Genomic DNA, 19,918 nt, shown 5'->3' on the forward strand with positions numbered 1-19,918 from the left:
TTAGTCGTTCAGCCTAAGTTACCATGGTGATTTAGCTCCATAAAACTTAAATCAGCTTCGTAGTCCAGCACACACTGATTAAATACCGGAAGGTAGCGCGATAAACGGTAATCTATCTTTGTAACATACCCCCAGAATAAAGAGTGAGGAAAATAATCTTATTGATAATAGATTGGAATATTTGATAATACATTAATATATAACAATTGCTGTTTACATTACACGACAATTTTTAACAATAATAAATAAATATATACATGTACGTTTTAACAATAACATCATCAGCAGAGCACAAGTAAAAATAGAAATAGAAATGTGATTGTTTCTCTGAGCGTCAGTGATTAAAACGCAGCTGTACAAGCATCAAGTTAACACACGTGGCTGGAAGAAGACCGCACAAACCATGAAACTTTCACAATAAAGCACCGTAAATCGTTGATTAGATTTTTATTATTATAAAGAACGGCATCATTATCTGTCATCAACTTATAATGAGTGACGTATGCTTCTATGTTGCCATAAATGAGTGAACTACTACTACTTTTTTCATTCTTTATTTTGTTGACAAAACTTTAATCAGTGTGTCATCCACTTTATTGTTATTCTTTAGTACTTCTTGTTTATTAAATAAGTTTCCAATAAAATGCTTAATTTAGCAAAACAGGTGGCAAAACTTTTTTTTAAATCATATATAAACTCGCTTACAGACCAACTTCCAGCTATTACCAAGCTTTTCATAGAAGTCCTAAATATTGCCATATCATTTTCTGTGATAAATTATGTCTTTACTGTTAAAAAATAATAAAATATAACATTTATACTTATACACAAAATACAATTATTGTAATATACCAAATCCAGAAACAAGTTTTGTTACTGTTGCTGTTGTTAATTACCACCATCAGGATTATAGTGGTCATCTATATATTAGTAAATACTATTAAACAATGAATTTAAAGCAGTATTTTTAAACATCGGGGTTGTGAGTTTAAAAAATATGCAGTAAAAAAATGTCTCAGTTGTTGCACCGTGTCACTTTGTGCACTAATCCTGTTTAAAAAAAGAAAAGAAAAAACATGATTAAAAACTAATTCTAGAGAAAAAAATATCTCTGGGGTCATCAGAAAATTGTGACGCAAAAATGGGGTCACGACCCTGAAAAATGTTGGGTAACACTGTCTTAAGGGCAGGAAGATGTCAGCACCGATTGTTGCATGTTCGCTTTAAAAATGTTGGAACAATCGTCACAATCAGAGAGAAAATCCAAATTCATTTTTGATGAAACAATTTTCCTTCCATTTTCAGCTTCTAATATCTCAAGAACTACATCACATAGGAAACTGAAATTTGGTATAGTACAGTTCCACCTACTCTCTCAGAATATACAAAAAAAGATCTGTGTACTATCTATCTATACATCCTATCTTGTGGACGTGCCAGCTCATCAAATTTGGAAAAAAGTGACTGTGTTTGGGTCTGGAACATGTTTGGTCCTTCAGTAAACAACTTAGCATATGCCTCATCAGCTCCCTGTAATCTGATCAGCTCTGAGCCATGTATATAGACTGATCACATCACTAATGATTAGTCACATATATGTATTGGTTTTTGGGTGACACCTGTTGAAATCCAAAAAACTATTTTCATTGACCCAAAACTGCATGTGGGAATGTAACAACAAATCTGAACTCTATTTTAATTTATAATATAAAGGTTACTCTTTCTTTAAGTAACTTCTTCATTTTTATTTTGGACCCCAACTTTGGGTTATTTCACCACTTGTGAAAATTGAAAATCCTTTACATGAGGCCATTGTATCTTGGCTCTGTGTCCTATAATCATTTATTGTTCTTTAGTTTGAGACCGAAGTGCGTGGGCCATTTTTTGTGAAACGTCATTGAATGACCTGTGGTTGTTTTTTCTCAATTGAATTGGCATATTTTATTTTGATGTTCCATAGCGGAAGTGCTGTGTGATGGTTTCCCGCTTGCTGCTGCTGAAGCCGCTCTGGAGCTTCTAGTGTGGGGATAATCGCAGGTGGACAGGCCGGTAACGAGCCTTACGCAGGTGTCGCTTCGTGTCCGCCTCAGTGTTCGTGTTTCTACTCTTTTCTGGGCTCCGTGTGGATGCTCCACCATGGGCTACAACCCTCATTTCTTCCCCCGATTTGCTGTCATCATCCTCGGCTCTCTGTGTTGGACCTACGCGGCCAAAGCACCGCGACAATGCAGTGAGGTGAGCGATGGACGGGTTTTATTAACGGCTTTTAAACCGAGCTGCTGGTTTAATCAATGATAGCTTTGGGAATGGAGCGCTTTAAATGTTGCTAATGTGGAACTTGGTGCTGAGGCTCTTATCAGCTTCCTGCACAGACCGGCCTTTCCTTCCCTCTGACCGGACTCACATCAACACCTCCTCCCCTCATAGATGGAGGACAACTACCATACCAGCTTACTACACTAATCTCTGTTCTCACACATTTATATCACCTACAAAGTATGAGGACAGAAATGTCTCGAACACATTCACAAATATATCAACAATTTTTCCATTTTTTAGATTTTCACATGTTTTTTGTTTTTGTTTTTGTTATTTGAATATATATATTTTCAATTAAAACAATATTTTAACGTGATTTTTTTTTTTTTTTTAGATTTTCACATATGTTTTTCAGATTTTAACATTTGTTTTTAGTTTTTCACTTGTATTTTTCAGATTTCCACATGGTTTTTCTTTTTAAATTTTCACGTGTTTTTTTAGATTTTCATTAGTTTTTCTGATTTTCACATTACTTTTTTATATTTTAACGTGTTTTTCAGAAACGTCAACACATAAATTATTCATGCAAAAGATACATATGAAAATTGTGGATATATTTTTGAGACGAATTTCTCGCCATATCCAAGGCGCTGAACCCAATCTTGACGTGACTCTACACTTAGGGCTGGGCAATACATCGAGATTCAAGATTTATTGAGATTTCTATTTTTGTGATGAGACAGAAAATTACAGTATCGCTTATAATGATATATTTTCATTTTAAAGCACATTTAGATGGATTTCTGAGTGCGTCCTATTCCAGACTTTCCCTTAAACAAGCCACACGACAGAACTCACACACGAGAAAGACTAAAGTGGCACATATTGTGCAGCTGTTTGTTATTAAATGTGCCTGTCCGCCATTTTTTATCAGCAAATTTAACCCAGAATTGTCTTTCTGGTAGGGGTGTGCCATCTAAGGAACCTCACAATTCGATTATAATTCAAAGTGCTATGATTCAATTATTCAACGATTATCACGATTTTTGATCCACCTTTTTTTCACGATTTTTGATCCACCTTTTTTCACACTTTGTGGCTACTTCATACTTTTAAACAAGTTGTGTCATCAGCTTTTATGAATTACATTCTCCTCTGCTTCTCGACGAGGGTGGTCCAATTTTCTCTGCTCCCTCTCTCCCACCGTATCCGTCCTTGCTGCTGCTTTGTTTTTTCTGGTCTTGTGAATTTATTAGCAACCTCTCTTTGCATCTTATCCATATCTGGAATTATGGAATTGATCAGTTTGCCTCTCAATGCAATCGACCAAATTTTTTCGACAAAAAGAATGGGCAGTGGTGAGCCCGCCTGTCCGAGCGGTACGTTTGCAGCTGGAAATGCGCTCGACCCTTGGAACGAGTGTTGAGTTGTGTCTGTCGATTCTTTCCATGCACGTGGAACATCTACATGATTGTAGTTACGGTAGTAGGCATACTGCTGATTGGAGTAGGCAGCTTTCTGACCTATTGCAAAGTTTGTATTACGTCGGCAACTGTTTTGGGAAGGCTGCCAGTAATTTCTGAAGGATGGATCAGGGCTCTCAACACTCAGACTCATGATGAATGATCTCAAAAGAGGCTGCTTTGGAACGTTTACATGAAATTGAATCGACCTTAGAAAGTTGAATGCTCGGCTCGCTAGTTAAAAGGCCACCTTATTGGATCACTGCTGGAAGACCGGGACTAAAGGCTATCAAAACTGAGCTAGCCTGAATCGAAAACAAATCACTTACCGTCTTTGGCTCCCGAAGTTAGCCATCAAGGCTGTCTTATCTATCACCATGATGTTGTGCAGAAAGATGCTCCGTCCTCCCATCCCCATCTCCACCTGGAACTTTGTTTCTGAACCAGATCTACTCAAGGCCATTACATGTCATCAGAAATGAAGCAAAGGGATCATATTTCAACGCCTTCGTTAGCTATGTTCTCGAGTTTTTGTTGACTGTGTTTTGGTCCCGTCCTTGTCTCCCATGTATGCTCATGTTATGTGTCTTTTCATGTTTTCTTGGACGGGATGTAGCTGAAACTAAATTGCCCCCCCGGGATAAATAAAGAATCTGAACCTGTTACCATTAAATATAACTCCATTATCTTTTATCTATGTCAAGTCACCAAATCTAACAGTAATCACATTACAAAAGAGAGATAGGAGATTTTTCACCTTATTCAATCTGATTTAACACAAAAGCTGTCTTATTTAGTAAAAATAAATGAAGACTTCCAAAGAAAATCGTTAATGAGCAGCACAAATCCCACAATAAACGACCTATTTTGCTCTGCACAATCAAAGCAGCTTTAAAAACATAAAACCTACAACATCAGATTCAGCTTTCAACACTTGTGGAATTAGTTTTTTGTTGGGATGGATAAAAGAGCACCATGAATTAATAAATCATGCCCCACCAGGTCATCGAAATTGTGTATAATAATACAGCTCCACCTACTCTCTTAAAATATACAAAAATATATTCCATTGTGTAACCTTTATACTATGAATAAATCAGATATGTGATTTTTTTCTCACATTCCCACATGCAGTTTTGGGCCAATGAAAATAGCTAAAAAAAAGTATTTTTTCGAGTTCAGTAGCATGTATACCAATGCATATACAGTGGATATAAAGTCTACACACCCCTGTTCAAATGCCAGGTTTTTGTGATGTAAAACAATGACACCAAGATAAATAATTTTACAAATTTTTCCACCTTTAATGTGACCTATAACCTGTACAATGCAATTGGAAAACAAACTGAAACCTTTCAGGGAGGTGGAGTAAAAATAAAAAAATGAGTGAGGTTGCAAAAGTGTGCACACCCTCTTATAACTGGAGACGGGACTGTGTTCGGATTTGACCATTCACATTCAAACTCATGTTAAATTGGAGTCAGCACACACCTGTCACCATTCCAGCACAAGCCGTGGTCCGCAGAGAACTTCCAAAGCATCAGAGAGACCTCATTTTTCAAAGATATCAGTCAGGTGAAGGGTAAAAAAATTATTTCCAAGGAGTTAAATATAACATCAAACACAGTGAAGACAGTCATCAAGTGGAGAAAATATGGCACAACAGTGACTTTACCAAGAACAGGACGTCCATCCAAAATTGATGACAAGACGAGAAGGAAACTGATCAGGGAGGCTGCCAAGAGGCTGACAGTAACATTGAAGGAGCTGCAGGGATTTCTGGCAAGTGCTGGCTGTGTAGTACATGTGACAACAATATCCATGTCTGGGCTATGGGGTAGGGTGGCAAGAAGGAAGCTTTATTTTACTAAGAAAAACATCCAAGCCCGGCTTCATTTTGCAAAAACACATTTGAAGTCTCCCAAACGCATGTGGGAAAATGTGTTATGGTCCGATAAAACCAAGGTTGAACTTTTTGACCATATTTCCAAAAGGTATATTTGGCACAAAAACAACTCTGCTCATCACTAAAAGAACACCATACCTACAGTGAAGCATGGTGGTGGCAGCATCATGCTTTGGGGCTGTTTTTCTTCAGCTGGAACTGGGGCCTTAGTCAGGGTGGAGTGAATTATGAACAGTTCCATATACCAGGCAGTGTTGGCACAAAATATTGGGGCTTCTGTTAGAAAGCTGAAGATGCAGAAGAACTTTATCTTTCAACGCAACAATGTCCCTAAGCACACAGTATAATCAACTAAAGAATGGCTTCACCAGAATAAGATTAAGGTTTTGGAATAGACCAGCCACAGTCCAGACCTGAATCTGATTGAACATCTGTGGGATGATCTGAAGAGGGCTGTGCACAGGAGATGACCTTGCAATCTGTCAGATTTGGAGCAGTTTTGTAAAGAAGAGTGGGCAAATATTGCTTCATCAAGATGTGCCACACTGATAGACTCTGACCCAAAAAGACTGAGTGCTGGAATAAAAGCCAAAGGGGCTGCAACAAAGTATTAGTTTAAGGGTGTGCATGTTTATGTAACCAGGTTATCTGAAGATTTTTATCTTTTTATTTTTCCCCTTTTAAGGTTTCAGTTTCTTATTTCAATTGTATTGTACAGGTTATAGGTCACATTAAAGGTGGCAAAAGTTGTGAAATTTTTTATCTTGGTGTCATTTTTTTACATCACAGAAACCTGGCATTTGAACAAGGGTGTGTACAATTTTTATATCCACTGTATGTGACTAATCATTAGTGATGTGAACAGTCTATGTACATAGCTCAAAGCTGATCAAATTACAGCGAACTGAAGTTGTTTACTGAAGGCCCAAACACGGTCTAGACCCACCAAACACACTAACCTTTTTCCAATTTTGAGGAGCTGGCATGTCCTTAAAATAGGATATACAGCAGACATTTTGTATATTCTTAGAAAAATAGTGTGTAAATGCCCCCAAAACATGAAAAACGTGTTAATTGATTTATGTGTTTCAGAATTTTAGTTAAATTTTTTCCGTTCGCTTTCCACAGTCATGGAAAATTTGTGTACCCCTGGTTGGGAATCACTGATTCACAGTATTACACACTTTTAAATGAGTAAATGGTTTAATCTTGTGGTGGAGTGACTCCAGCCATCTGCTGCCATCACCCTGGAGATGGTGTGCACTATGCAGTAAGTCCTCTGGGTTTGGAATTCGAGCGATAACGCTGTGATCTGCTCTGTTGTGACTGGCTGTCAGTCTTTGACCCTGTGGTTGTCTCTTATGTACAGAAGAAGAAGGTGAGTGCGTCACCAGTAGGGCTTTGTATTGTCATGAAAATGACAATACGATTCACACGTCACAATACGATATATATCCTGAATGATAGTAAACAATACGATATATGTCACGATATATCACAACATCAATAATTACAAATTTCACCTTTACAATTACAAAATGGCATGAAATACAATTTCTTTCTTTTTTTTTTTTTTTTACTAATGAGAACAAGTAAATGGTAACTATAATAAAAAATAAAGTGCAATCTCTTTTCTGTTTGAGGTGTTGTGAAGCTAATGATGACAGTTCCTGTTCTGTCGTTCATGGCTCAACTAATCTGAGACACTCTGATGTTCTATCTCTCTGTCCTGTTCTGTTCTCTTCCCCCTGTCCACTAACCCCAACCAGTCACATCAGATGGCTCCCACCTCTGAACCTGGTTCTGCTGGAGATTTCTTCCTATTAAAAGGGAGTTTTTTCTTCCCACTGTCGCTATGAGATGACTTTTGAATTGAATTGAACTTCCAGCTAAAATACATTGAGTAGTGAGGTTACGGTAGTTTAACAAGGTCTGATGTGGTTCACTGACACATAGTGACCGGGAGTTTACGTTCTATGCATATGTTGGCATAATTAAATAAATGTTTTTTTAGTTGTAAAACAATTGTAATCAGAGGGTTCCCGGTTCAAGCCTCACCTGGGCCATCACTGTGGGATGTTGAGCAAGTCCCTTAACCCCAAACTGCTCCCCAGGCGCCGCAAAATGGCTGCTGACTGCTCCCCAGGGATGGGTTAAATTGTAGAGGACAACCTTCAATATATGTCTAACAACATATATACATGACCAATAAAGGCCCCAAAAGCAAGGCAAGGCAAATTTATTTGTATAGCGCATTTCATACTCAAGGCAACTCAATGTGCTTTACATGATAAAACATTCAATTGTTTAAAATCAATAAGAACATTTAAAATCATCAGTAAAATCAATTAAAATCATCAGTAAAATCATCATGACATCAACAACATGACTAAAAATCTCTCTCTCAATCATATGCAGTGGAGAAAAAAAGTGCCTTTAACTTTGATTTAAAAATGTTCACATTAGATGCTGACTTCAGCTCTGCTGGCAGTTTATTCCACTTCTTTGCAGCATAACGACTAAAAGCAGCATCACCATGTTTACTGTGAACTCTGGGCTCCATTATCTGACCTGTGTCCATAGATCTGAGAGATCTGCTGGGTTCATACCTGACTAACATCTCACTGATATATTCTGGACCAAACCCATTCACAGATTTATACACCAGCAGCAGAACTTTAAAGTCTATTCTGAGGCTGACTGGGAGCCAGTGTAAAGACTTTAAAACTGGAGTAATGTGCTCTGACCTCTTTGTTCTGGTTAAGACCCGAGCTGCAGCGTTCTGAACCAGCTGTAGCTATTTGATGCTCTTTTGGGGGATTCCTGTTAGAAGACCATTACAATAGTCCAGTCTGCTGGAGATAAAAGCATGGACCAGTTTCTCCTGATCTTTCTGAGCCATTAAACCTTTCACTATGGAGATGTTCTTTAGGTGGTAGAAGCTGTTTTTGTGATAGATTTGATCTGACTGCTGACAAAGCCCAGTTTAATGAATTTTTAAGAAGTTCCAGAGTGTGGATGGGAAAAGGAATGGCATTTATATATATGGCAGCCAGAACATCACCAAAATTTGTCAATTTTCCTGAAAATCTCATCCTAATCTGTTCATAACTTTTCAAGTTATCTTGAAAAGTTATGGGCGGAGGTAAAATGGATTTGGAAATTTTTTGGATCGATACGATAATCGTGCGGTGAAATTAGGGCTAAGTAATATATCGAGATTCAAGATATATGGAGTTTTCTATTTTGGCAATGTAGAAAATTACAATATCACATATCTATATATATGTAACTAATATAAGACACCTTTATGGATCCCTATAGGTGAAATTCACACATTGCAGTAACACAATAGAAGAGCAGAAATTAAGAATAAAAATAAATACCAACATAGGAGTCGCTGCTTTTACTACATCTCAGAACCGCATGAAAAGCACAGTTGGAGGGATTACTGAGTGCGTCCTAACCCAGACCACCCCCTAGACAAGCCGCACTAAAGAACTAATTGATCCAATATTGACACTTAAAACTTTTTTTTTTTACCACTTTTTTGTCTGTTTTTTCCACTCTAATTTGCAACTTTTAATCAATTTCTACAGTTTTCAAAGTCTCATTTTACCACCATTTCCACCATTTTGATAACTTTTAACCCATTTTATTTTTAATTTAAACAAGGACTTACATCTTTAATATGACTTTATTCTATGGCCCAAATAATACTAAACTTGCTGGAAAACAGTGGATATTATTCAGATGAATAAAGAAATGTTATTATCACAGATTCATAGAACAATGGACCATCATTTTACTGACTTTATGGATGGACCCCAAAAATCTCTCCTCTTTATTCCCCCTTATAGATGACCCTGTCTCCACATGACTGTTCTTCAATGTTCATGTCAGTGTTCAACCACCTTCAGATACAGTGGGGGTCCCTGGTCTCTGAAACCTTTATATTGGGGTCACGGGTTAAAAATTATGAGAACTACTGCCTTACAGGAGAAAAAAACAAAAGTGTCACATATTGTTCCACTGTTTGTTATTAAATGTGCCTGTGTGGCATTTTGCATCAGCAAATTTAACCCGGGATTGTCTTTCTGGTCAGACTTTATTTGAATTAAAATGATCAAGAGAAAGATGTAGAAAAAATATAGAGCGATGAGTTTTGGTCCACATCGTCCAGCTCTAGGTTTTTCTTCCACACTTAGGCAGGCCGTGTGTGTTGGGTGGAGATGATCCTGGTGTTGAGATGTTTGCTCACTGTGTGGATCAGGTTGTCTGCACTGACTCACACACGTTTTTATGTCTGTATACAGGCGGACTACTACTTCGAGTACACAGAATGTGACCGCACAGGGTCTAGATGGAGAGTGGCCATTCCTCACAGCCCTGGAGCCTGTACCGGACTCCCTGGCCCCGTGCGCGGCACAGTGTGCAGTAAGTCACTCTGTGTGTGTGTGTGTGTGTGTGTATATATATGTGTGTGTAGTGGGAGTGAGTGTCGCCTTCTTATCTGTTGATGGAATGTCCACCACTACAACCTGAGTGGTCCCACTTGGGCTCCAGCGAATCACAGAGCAGAGCTATAGGCCAATAACCCTGGAGCAGAAACACTGTAACATACCAGAGGGAGTCATTAGTGGGCTGAAAAAAGCATTGTGTGTGACCAATGTGAACTTCATTCTCACCACAAGTAAGAAGTCTGACCTTTCTCTGGATCGTTCAGGGACATTAAACACATTTTCTACTTTTCATAAAGCTCGACTAAATAAATGGTTTTATGTGCACAGAAAGTGAAAGTCAGACTAAAAATGTCCTGAATACAGCATTTATCAGATTGGATGGAATTTTATTGCTTCATTCATTTGGTTTAGCAAATTAACATGAACTCACTAATACCTCTCTATGACATCACTAACAATTCACATGTAATGCACCATTAACTCACCTTTAAATGAACATTAACTCACCATTACATAACAAGTAGCTCACATTAATTCACTGTTAAATAATCATGAAATCTCCATCAAATCACGAATAATTCACAATTAAATCACCAATAACTCGCTAATTAATCACAAAAAAAATCACTGTTAACTCTATTAACTCATCATTAAATGACCAATTATTCACAATTAACTCACCATTAAATTATAATTAATTCACTTATCATTCACATATTACTCACCATTAACTCGCTATTAACTCACCGTTAAATTAACATTAACGCACCTATAACTAGCAAATAATTCACCATTTATTCACAAATAATTCACAATCAACTTACCATTAAATCACAAATAAATCACCATTACATCACCAATAACTCACTGTTAAATTACCTTTGCCTCACTATTAAATTACTAATAAATTCTAAATAAATCACTAATGGTTCACCATCAAATCACCATTAACTTGCCATTAAAACACTATCTTCATTGGGACTGTAAGCAGTAACATCTGATAATGTCCAATGGAATTAAACCATTTTAAAATATGAAATCCTCATCTGGTCACCTACCTACTAATCCTGTATAGAGTCACAGGGGATGCTGTAGCCAATCCCAGCAGTGTAAACCTCCTAGATAGGATGGCAGTCTATCGGGAGGGGGTCACAGAGACAGGTTGGGGGGTCACCGACGGGACTTGAACCCACGATGAATCTGACTGTAGTATGAGCTGATTTTATGATCTGAAACCGTCCTCCAGCGTTTTCCTGTGGTGCTGGTGAGTTCCTGGAGATGTCTGCTCAGGAGTGCACGCAGTGCGCGGCGGGAAGCTACTCCCTCGGCAGCGGCATCCGCTTCGACCAATGGGACGCCATGCCTCCAGGCTTCAGCAGTGTGGCCACCTCCCAGAGGAACGATCGTCATGGAGATGACCTGCTCAACTGCAACAGGTGAGAAACGTGGAACACAAGTTTTAAAGGATTCTCCACTGTTTTTTACCAATGTGGCCTAAAATCTTTGAAATGTCCTTATTAGTAGATCTATGTCTAACAAAACACATTATTATGCACCATATTCATTTAAATAACTTTTAAAAATACACTCCAATAGGAAACAATGGAATGTTTACAGGCAGTGGGGCCATCATGGTGGTGTGACATCATCAATCACATTATTTCAAGATGGAGGAACAGAGGCTTTTTTTAAACTTTGAAGTAGTTCTATTTTTAAAAGTGAATAAAATGAATATAGTTCGTAATAATGTGTTTTATTAAAACATCTTCTATGTTTTAATAAAACATAGAAGATTTTAGGCCACATTTGTAAAAACAGTGGAGGATCCTTTAAGAGACAAATGAAGCAGGGGATGTTTGTGTCGACAGTTCTTTATGGATTCCTCGTGGAAATTATCTGGAGTCCAACAGAGACGAATGCACCGTGTCTCTGATCTACGCCGTACATCTGAAGAAACAGGGCGCCGTCTCCTTCGACTATCAGTATCCTGACAGCAACCTGCTCTTTGAGTTCTTTGTGAGTGTCTCATCATCATTTCAGTGAAAAACAAGTCCTTTTAGCATTTAAAACACATGTTAAACTCAAGGCCCGGGGGCCAAAACCAGCCCTTCAGAGCATCCAATTCGGGCCGCAGGAGAAAGTAAAAATGACAGAAAACATTTTATCATTGTGGGTCTCACAGTTTTACCATGCATTGCTTATATCACATGACTTCATTTTTTTTTAATCACAAATTGTGGAAATATTTTTTTTTTAAAACTTTGGAATTTCCTCACAAACAATTCCACGCAAATTCCCCCAAAACATTACACAAAAGATGTTAACACTTACGCATTATTTTACTTTTTACAAGAATAAACCCTGCAAATGTAGCGTTTACCTTTGATGACATACAAAAGCCCTAAAGGTTCATGCTTTCAAATATTTTATTTCCTCCGTTTTCTCGTGATAGCGACTCAATTTTCTCGAGATCAAATAATGTCTAAAAATAATAATACATCAATTTTATATAGCCCTTGTTTTTGGTCTCATGTGGGATATAGGATCTTCAATACAGTTATTGGTCATTTTAGTGGGGAATATCCCATTGTTTCCTATGAGCAGCTGACGCTGAGACGTTGCGCAGGGACTGTCAACAAAGTGCAACCACCGACGCAATAAATATTGAATATTCAAAGGTCTGTAATGATGCATAGCAATGTGACCAAATTTATTGTGGACTTTGATGGTCTTCATTTGATCATATTACAACTCTTACTTAGCTAAAATACCCTTTTGTATTTTTTTGATTATATGTATATTATATTGATCATTTTTTGTTATTTTCATTTTTTTTAAATTTTCAATTACTTTTTCAAAAAGCACTTTGTTGACGTGAAAACGTTAGATAACCTTTATTAGGTCCACTTCTATCTACTACAACAGAGAAAATGAGAGGAAAAACACTTTATTTAAATATTTACAATATTTATTTCAATAGATTCTACAAAACAACAGATAATCTTCATTGGTGTTCTTATATATACTACAGGAAACAAAAAAACAAGTCGATTTTCCTCAATTTTGCAATATTTCTTTCAATAGCTTCTACAAAAACACAAGAGAAACCTGGAACCCACAGATAATGAGTATTGGGTGTTTTTATTAATACTACAGGGCTGTGGGATAAGCTTGTACTGGGCTTAACCTTAGACATGTTAATACCAAATACCAGTTTTAGGTTTAACCACTCACTCCTTCCCTCTGTTGGCCCTTCAGGGCTTCCGTAGACATATGCAGACATGACAAGATAAATGGATAGAAATATTAATTTAAAAATAAATTTATTTATTAATATCAAACTGCTGTGTTTGGCCCCTGAGTGGAACGATGTGTGCTTTGGTTTGATGCCTGTTATTCTGTGTGTGTGCGTGTGTGTGTAGATACAAAACGACCAGTGTCAGGAAATGGATCAGTCGTCTGATGGAAAGTGGCTGAAGGTCACCAGTCAGGGCAAATGGTCCACTCACACGGTAACTGTTCACTGCTCAGTGTTTCTACTTTGAATGAATCTGTACATTATGACTTAAAGGTGAAAACATGATCTATTGTCACAGATATTTACATCTAAATACATTACTGAGCTTTTAGAAGAAAGTACTAAATGTTTTCAATTATAATATCAAACAGCTGAGTAATATGATAGTCGATACCAGAGGGGGGCAACTTTTATCACAGCTAGGGCCACAAACATGATTATCTGATGTCATCATTTTAGATTTAGTATATAATCTCATTTTGTGTGTTTTTTCAGTCACTTTGTGCATATTTGTTGCTTTTTTTGTTGGGTGTTTAGAGTAATCTTATACTTTGATTTTGTTGTCCTTTGATGTATGTTTTCTGTCATTTTGTTTGTTTCTGGAGTCAGTTTAGTTTAGTTTTTTTGTGTGTATTTTTGTGACATTTTGTGTGTTTTTGTTATAATTTTGTGTGTATATATATCAAACTTTTAGAAATGCCTGAAAAATGTGCATTCAATGCAACGCAGCTGGAAAATGTGAAATAGCAACAATGGCTGAAGAGAGAAGAGAAGCCTGGTCGTGGTGGATGTAAACTATTTTAATCTTATACTGTAATTAAACATTGTAGCACTTAGTTGTTTACTGTTACATTCAATAGCTGATCATCAGTGTTGGGAACGTTACTTTAAAAAAGTAATTAGTTACAGTTACTCACTACTTGTTCCAAAAAGTAACTGCGTTAGTAACTAAATTATTCTATAATAAAAGTAACTCATTACCAAGGAAAGTAACTATTTGCGTTACTGTTAAAAAAAAAAAAAGTTGCTATATGTCAAATAATTCACATTTTTTAGATGAGCGTGTGTCGTCGTGAGGTGCTTCATTACATTTGAGTTGCTTATAACAGATGTGGACAAAGTCTTCACTCTTTGATATAATGAACACTTCACATACACGTTCTTGCCTTTGACCACAATTAATTTAAAGTAGTGTTTGTATCGTCACCTTAAAAATGACAACTTTTCATCAGACTGCTCCACGCTCACCATCTCTGCTGATTCATCAAATCTGTTGTCTGTGTGTGTGTCGTGTGTGCTGGCGTCGCCTTAGCCAATCATAATCGCTCACCTTGTTTTTAAACCCACCTCCTCACTACAGCTGAGTAAGAAGCCGGGGTCGCTTTCGGATAAAAGTTTATTCAATCAATACATGTAACGCACCGCATTTAACGTTCAGTAACGATAACGGCGTTGTAATGGTGTAAAAAGTAATTAGATTAGTAGTTAGATTACCCCTTTCCTGAAAAACAAACGCCGTTACCTAACGCCGTTATTTTAAACGCCGTTATTCCAAACACTGATCATCATTTAAAAAATATTGCAAAATGGGAGTCAAAGGCAATTGCGCCATTGCACGATGCTATATGATAAGTGATGGACACAACCTGCATTCCCTGTGCTACATTTTTGCTACTAACACTGTCTGTTACACTGGTACACTGGAAAGGCCTGCTCATTTTTGTGCTCTAATGGTCTTGAACAGATCTTAGCGGTTCAGAATTAAGTCATGAAAATTTGGTAAAATATTTTGAAAAAAGTTTTGGAAACGTTTCAAAAAGTGTGGGAACCCTGTCTATATAGTTGTTGTACGTTAATGTATTTTTCTGACATTTTGTGTGTCTGGAGTTTGTGCTTTTATTTTGGGGGCGGCCAGTTGCTCATGTCTGTCCTAAACGTCTCCTACATGATAAAATGTAACCTTTTCATTATATATTTGTTTGTTTTTCTGTGTTTTATTCTGACTTGAGTGTATGATTAGATTTGAACTTTATTAAAAGCTGTTTACGGTTAATAAATCATTGGAGGTGTACATCATGTCTGCATTGATGATGATAGAATAATATTTCCGATGTGTTTGAAGGTCATTCTGAAGTCTGGCACCAACATCCTTTATTGGAGGACTGGAGGAGTTCTGATGGGGACCAAAGTGGTGAAGCCCATTTTACTGAAATCTGTTCAAATTGAAGGTCAGGAACTGACTTTCTATTCCCTGCTTTTTTCATTTCCTCCTCTTATTTTTTTTTTTCTTTCCTCCTTTTTAATATTGTCTTTAAAAACCACTGATGGACTCAGTCCTAATATAACCTTCCTTTCCTAACATGTCGGTCCATCAGGCGTCGCCTACACGTCGGAGTGTTTCCCATGTAAACCTGGAACCTTCAGTCGAGTCCCAGGCTCCTCTAAATGTGAACTTTGTCCTCGGGACTCTTTCTCTGCTCGTGGTGCCAGTTCTTGTACCTCCTGTAACACAAGCACGCAGTATGCAGGTAAGTGTGAGGTCTAAGGCTGTCCTGATCCAGTGTTGATAAAGGTTTCGGGCTTCAGAAACATTAGATTTTAACATAGATTTTTTTATACTCAATTCTCCTCTCAGTTGGAATGAAGCTGTTTTTTTGCCACTCCTACATTTTCTTTATTTCTTAATTTGTCTCAATTTGCTCCTTAAAGCTGCACTACCTGAATCTTGAACCATGGCAAAGGGGCATCCCTCCCAGTCTCCTCCTCTGGAAGTACACAAAGTCACACACGAGCGCTGAACGTGCGCACACATAGGTTGACAGTCTGAAGTTCCATCCAAACATCTTTCTTTTCTTCCTCTGATTTTCTCTTTTAGTTTTTTTTTTTTAAGCAGTATATGCAGTAACAGCAATCTTGGGTGGGTTTTCGGCAGCCGTGCTTTACTGAAAACAAGTTAGCACCGTGCACGCGCTTCACTAAATATCTCGGCAGCCAATGAGGAGGCTCCTTCGTGGGCTCTGCTCACCCCTCCTTTCTCTAAATCCTGAATAGTTAATTAATTATAAGGCACAGACAGCACGCAGATGTACGATTTCTTCAGAAATTATTAGTTTTACGATTTACTATATGATGCTAAAAAGAATCTTTTTTTAATTAAAGAAAATAATTTGAGTGCCACAGCTTTAATTTGTCTATTTGTTTCCTAATTTTTCTTTATTTCCTAATGTGTCTTTATTTGTTTCATAATCTGTCTATATTTGTAATTTGTTTTCTGTTTCTTCGTTAAAGTCTCCTGTTTTTTGTTTTGTTTTGTGGTTTGTTTTTTTTACACTAAAAAATGATTAGAAAAAGTTTCACTTTGTACCCTCCTTATTTCCCTTATTATGATTAAGTTTAGTTGAATGTCTTCAGGACAGGGTGATAAATATTAAAGATCTGCAATGTTTACTTTCCTTTGATTTATTTTCCACTCCAAGCTGAGGGATCAATGAGCTGTAAGGACCGCCCTCCGTGCTCTAAGAAGGATTATTTTCAGATCCACACCGCCTGTGACCATAAAGGAAAGGTGAGGAAACCAACGGGACGTTTGGACGCTGATTATCACATGTGGAAGCGTTAAACATTTAATGTTGTGGTTGCAGACGCAGGTGATGTACAAGTGGATCCAACCAAAGATCTGCCTGGAGGGCGTGGCCGGAGCCCAGTCGTTGCCTCCCAGTGGGAAACGAGAGCCGTGTCCTCCGTGTAATCCAGGTTTCTTTACCAGTGACGGCGCCACCTGCGCTCCGTGCCCCCCCGGAACCTTCTCTGATGGCACAAAAAGTAGATTCACTTCATAACTGTGTCTTTTATTTATTTTCGCCACTTTTATTTGAATGTGCGTGTGTTTTGCAGCGTGTAAGGCGTGTCCTGCTGGCACTGAGCCCATCTTAGGCTACGAGTACAAATGGTGGAACGTTCTCCCTGCCAACATGAGGACCTCGTGTTTCAACGTGGGAAACTCAAAGTGTGACAACATGAACGGTAACGTGGGCACGTGTTTGTCCACTATCCACAAATTCACCTCACAGACTGAAGCGCACACAATTTAAGAGAAAATGCCCTAAAAACGAAGTAGATAACAGTAAAAAAAACAAAAAATGAGTTTGGCAACATTTATAGCAAAAGTTATGACAGCGGGGCAACAAAAATGTGACTCTCTGCTCTCAGATTATCAACAAACCAAACATTAACAGAAAAGAACAAAATGTTTGTTTTTAGGATATTGTTTTAATTGTGTATATGTATATTAATATAATTTTGTGGGTTTTTTCTTTGAGTAATTTTTAATAATTTCTCATTCTGTGTATTTTGTTTAGTTTTTCCTCTAATTTTGTGTTATGCAGTAATTCAATGTATTTTTCAGTTAGTTTTGTGTAATTTTGTGTTTTTCTCCCATTTTGTGATAATTTTGTATATATTTCACTGCGTCTATATTTTGTCCTTTTATGTATTTTTGACTTTTTGTAGTAATTTAATAGATTTTTCAGTTATTTGTGTATTATTGTCCTTTTTGCTTAATTTTGTATTTTTGTGATCATTCTTTGTTTTTGTAGTAATGTCATGCTTTTTTCTGTAATTTTATATACACTTAACAAAAATATAAACCCAACACTTTTGTTTTTGCTCCCATTTTTCATGACCTAAACACAAAGATTTAAAACATTTTCTATAAACACTAAATGTGTGTTAGTGAGCACTTCTCCTTTGCAGAGATAATCCATCCCACCTCACAGGTGAGGAATATCAAATGCTGACTAGACGACATGATTAATGCACAGGTGTGCCTCAGGGTGGCCACAATAAAAGTCACCTCTGAAATGTGCAGTTGCTTTATTGGGGGGTGGGGGGGGTGTCAGAAAACCAGTCAGTATCTGATGTGACCACCATTTGCCTCACACAGTGTAACACATCTCTATTGCATAGAATTGATCAGGTTGTTGATTATGGCCTGTGAAATGTTGCTCCACTCCTCTTCAATGGCTGTACCAAGTTGCAGGAACTGGAACACGCTGTTGTATACGCCGATCCAGAGCATCCCAAACATGATCACTGGGTGACATGTCCGGTGAGTACTCTGGCCTTTCAAGAACTGGGATGTTTTCAACTTCCAGGAATTGTGTACAGATCCTTGCAACATGGGGCCGTGCATTATCATGCTGCAACATGAGGTGATGGTCACGGATGAATGGCACAACAATGAGCCTCAGGATCTCGTCACAATATCTCTGTAAGTAATATATTTATAGCACCATTTGTAGACAAAAGCCACAAAGTGCTTCACAACACAGCTTAAAATAAAAAAATACACTAAAATACACAGTTTAGAATCAAAACCGTACACAAATTATAAAAAGGGCCAAATGCCATCAATAAAATACACCTTGTCCATAACATACGTCTGCCCATACCATAACCCCACCATGGGCCGCTCCATCCACAACGTTGACATCAACAAACCACTCACCCACACACACTGTCTGCCATCCGTCCTGAACGGTGAAAACCAGGATTCATCCATGAAGAGAACACCTCTCCAAAGTGTCAGACGCCATCGAATGGGAACATTTTCACACTCAAGTCGGTTCTGATGATGAACTGCAGTCAGGTGGAGACCCCGATGAGGATGACTAGCATGTAGATGAGCTTCACTGAGATGGTTTCTGAGAGTTTGCTCAGAAAATCTTTAGTTATGCAAACCGATTGTTGCAGCAGCTGTCCTGGTGGATGGTCTCAGACGATCATGGGGGTGAACATGCTGGATGTGGAGGTTCTGGAGTGGTGTGGTTACACATGGTCTGCGGTTGTGAGGCTGGTTGGATGTACTGCCATATTCTCTGAAACACCTTTGGAGACGACTTATGGTAGAGAAATGAACATTCAATTCATAGGCAACAGCTCTGGTGGACATTCCTGCAGTCAGCATGCTGATTACACGCTCCCTCAGAACTGGTGACATCTGTGGCATTGTGCTGTGTGATTAAACTGAACATTTTTAGAGTGGCCTTTTATTGTGGCCACCTGAGGCACACCTGTGCAATAATCATGCTGTCTAATCAGCATCTTGATATGCCACACCTGTGAGGTGTGATGGATTATCTCTGCAAAGGAGAAGTGCTCACTAACACAGAGAAATAGGTTTTTTGTTTATCGAAAATGTTTTAAATCTTTGAGTTCAGCTCATGAAAAATGATGGCAAAAACAAAAGTTTTGCATTTATATTTTGTTCAGTGTATATTTGGAGTAATTTTGTGTTTTGTTTTTTTTTTGTTGAAGTTTTGAATATTTTCTCATTTAGTGTTTTTTGTGTTCATTTTGTGTCTTTCTGTCTATATTTTTTGTTGTTCTTTTATGTGTTTTTTTGTAGGAATTTAATTGATTTTTCAGTTATTTCTGTGTATTATTATTGTTGCCCACATTACTGATCTATAGCTGTAAGAGAGAGATTTGAAACCAAACCAAGTGAAAATTACATTTTTATTATTTTTTG

The 19,918-nt window shown here is 37.7% G+C and overlaps 1 protein-coding gene across 1 annotated transcript in view; it reads left to right on the forward strand.

Annotated features, from left to right (window-relative positions):
• The first annotated feature begins 1,982 nt into the window (after positions 1–1,982).
• elapor2a (endosome-lysosome associated apoptosis and autophagy regulator family member 2a) overlaps positions 1,983–19,918 on the forward strand; it is a 41,351-nt gene continuing 23,415 nt past the window's right edge. The window contains exons 1-10 of the mRNA XM_028451161.1: positions 1,983–2,235; positions 9,945–10,065; positions 11,338–11,527; positions 11,960–12,107; positions 13,514–13,603; positions 15,512–15,617; positions 15,765–15,917; positions 16,866–16,954; positions 17,031–17,211; positions 17,284–17,412. Of these exons, the coding sequence (XP_028306962.1) occupies positions 2,137–2,235; positions 9,945–10,065; positions 11,338–11,527; positions 11,960–12,107; positions 13,514–13,603; positions 15,512–15,617; positions 15,765–15,917; positions 16,866–16,954; positions 17,031–17,211; positions 17,284–17,412 (1,306 nt within the window). The 5' untranslated portion in view covers positions 1,983–2,136. The remainder of the gene's footprint in view (positions 2,236–9,944; positions 10,066–11,337; positions 11,528–11,959; positions 12,108–13,513; positions 13,604–15,511; positions 15,618–15,764; positions 15,918–16,865; positions 16,955–17,030; positions 17,212–17,283; positions 17,413–19,918) is intronic.

This window comes from Gouania willdenowi, chromosome 6 (genome assembly GCF_900634775.1).
Source record: "Gouania willdenowi chromosome 6, fGouWil2.1, whole genome shotgun sequence".
Classification (NCBI taxonomy): Eukaryota; Metazoa; Chordata; class Actinopteri; order Blenniiformes; family Gobiesocidae; genus Gouania; species Gouania willdenowi.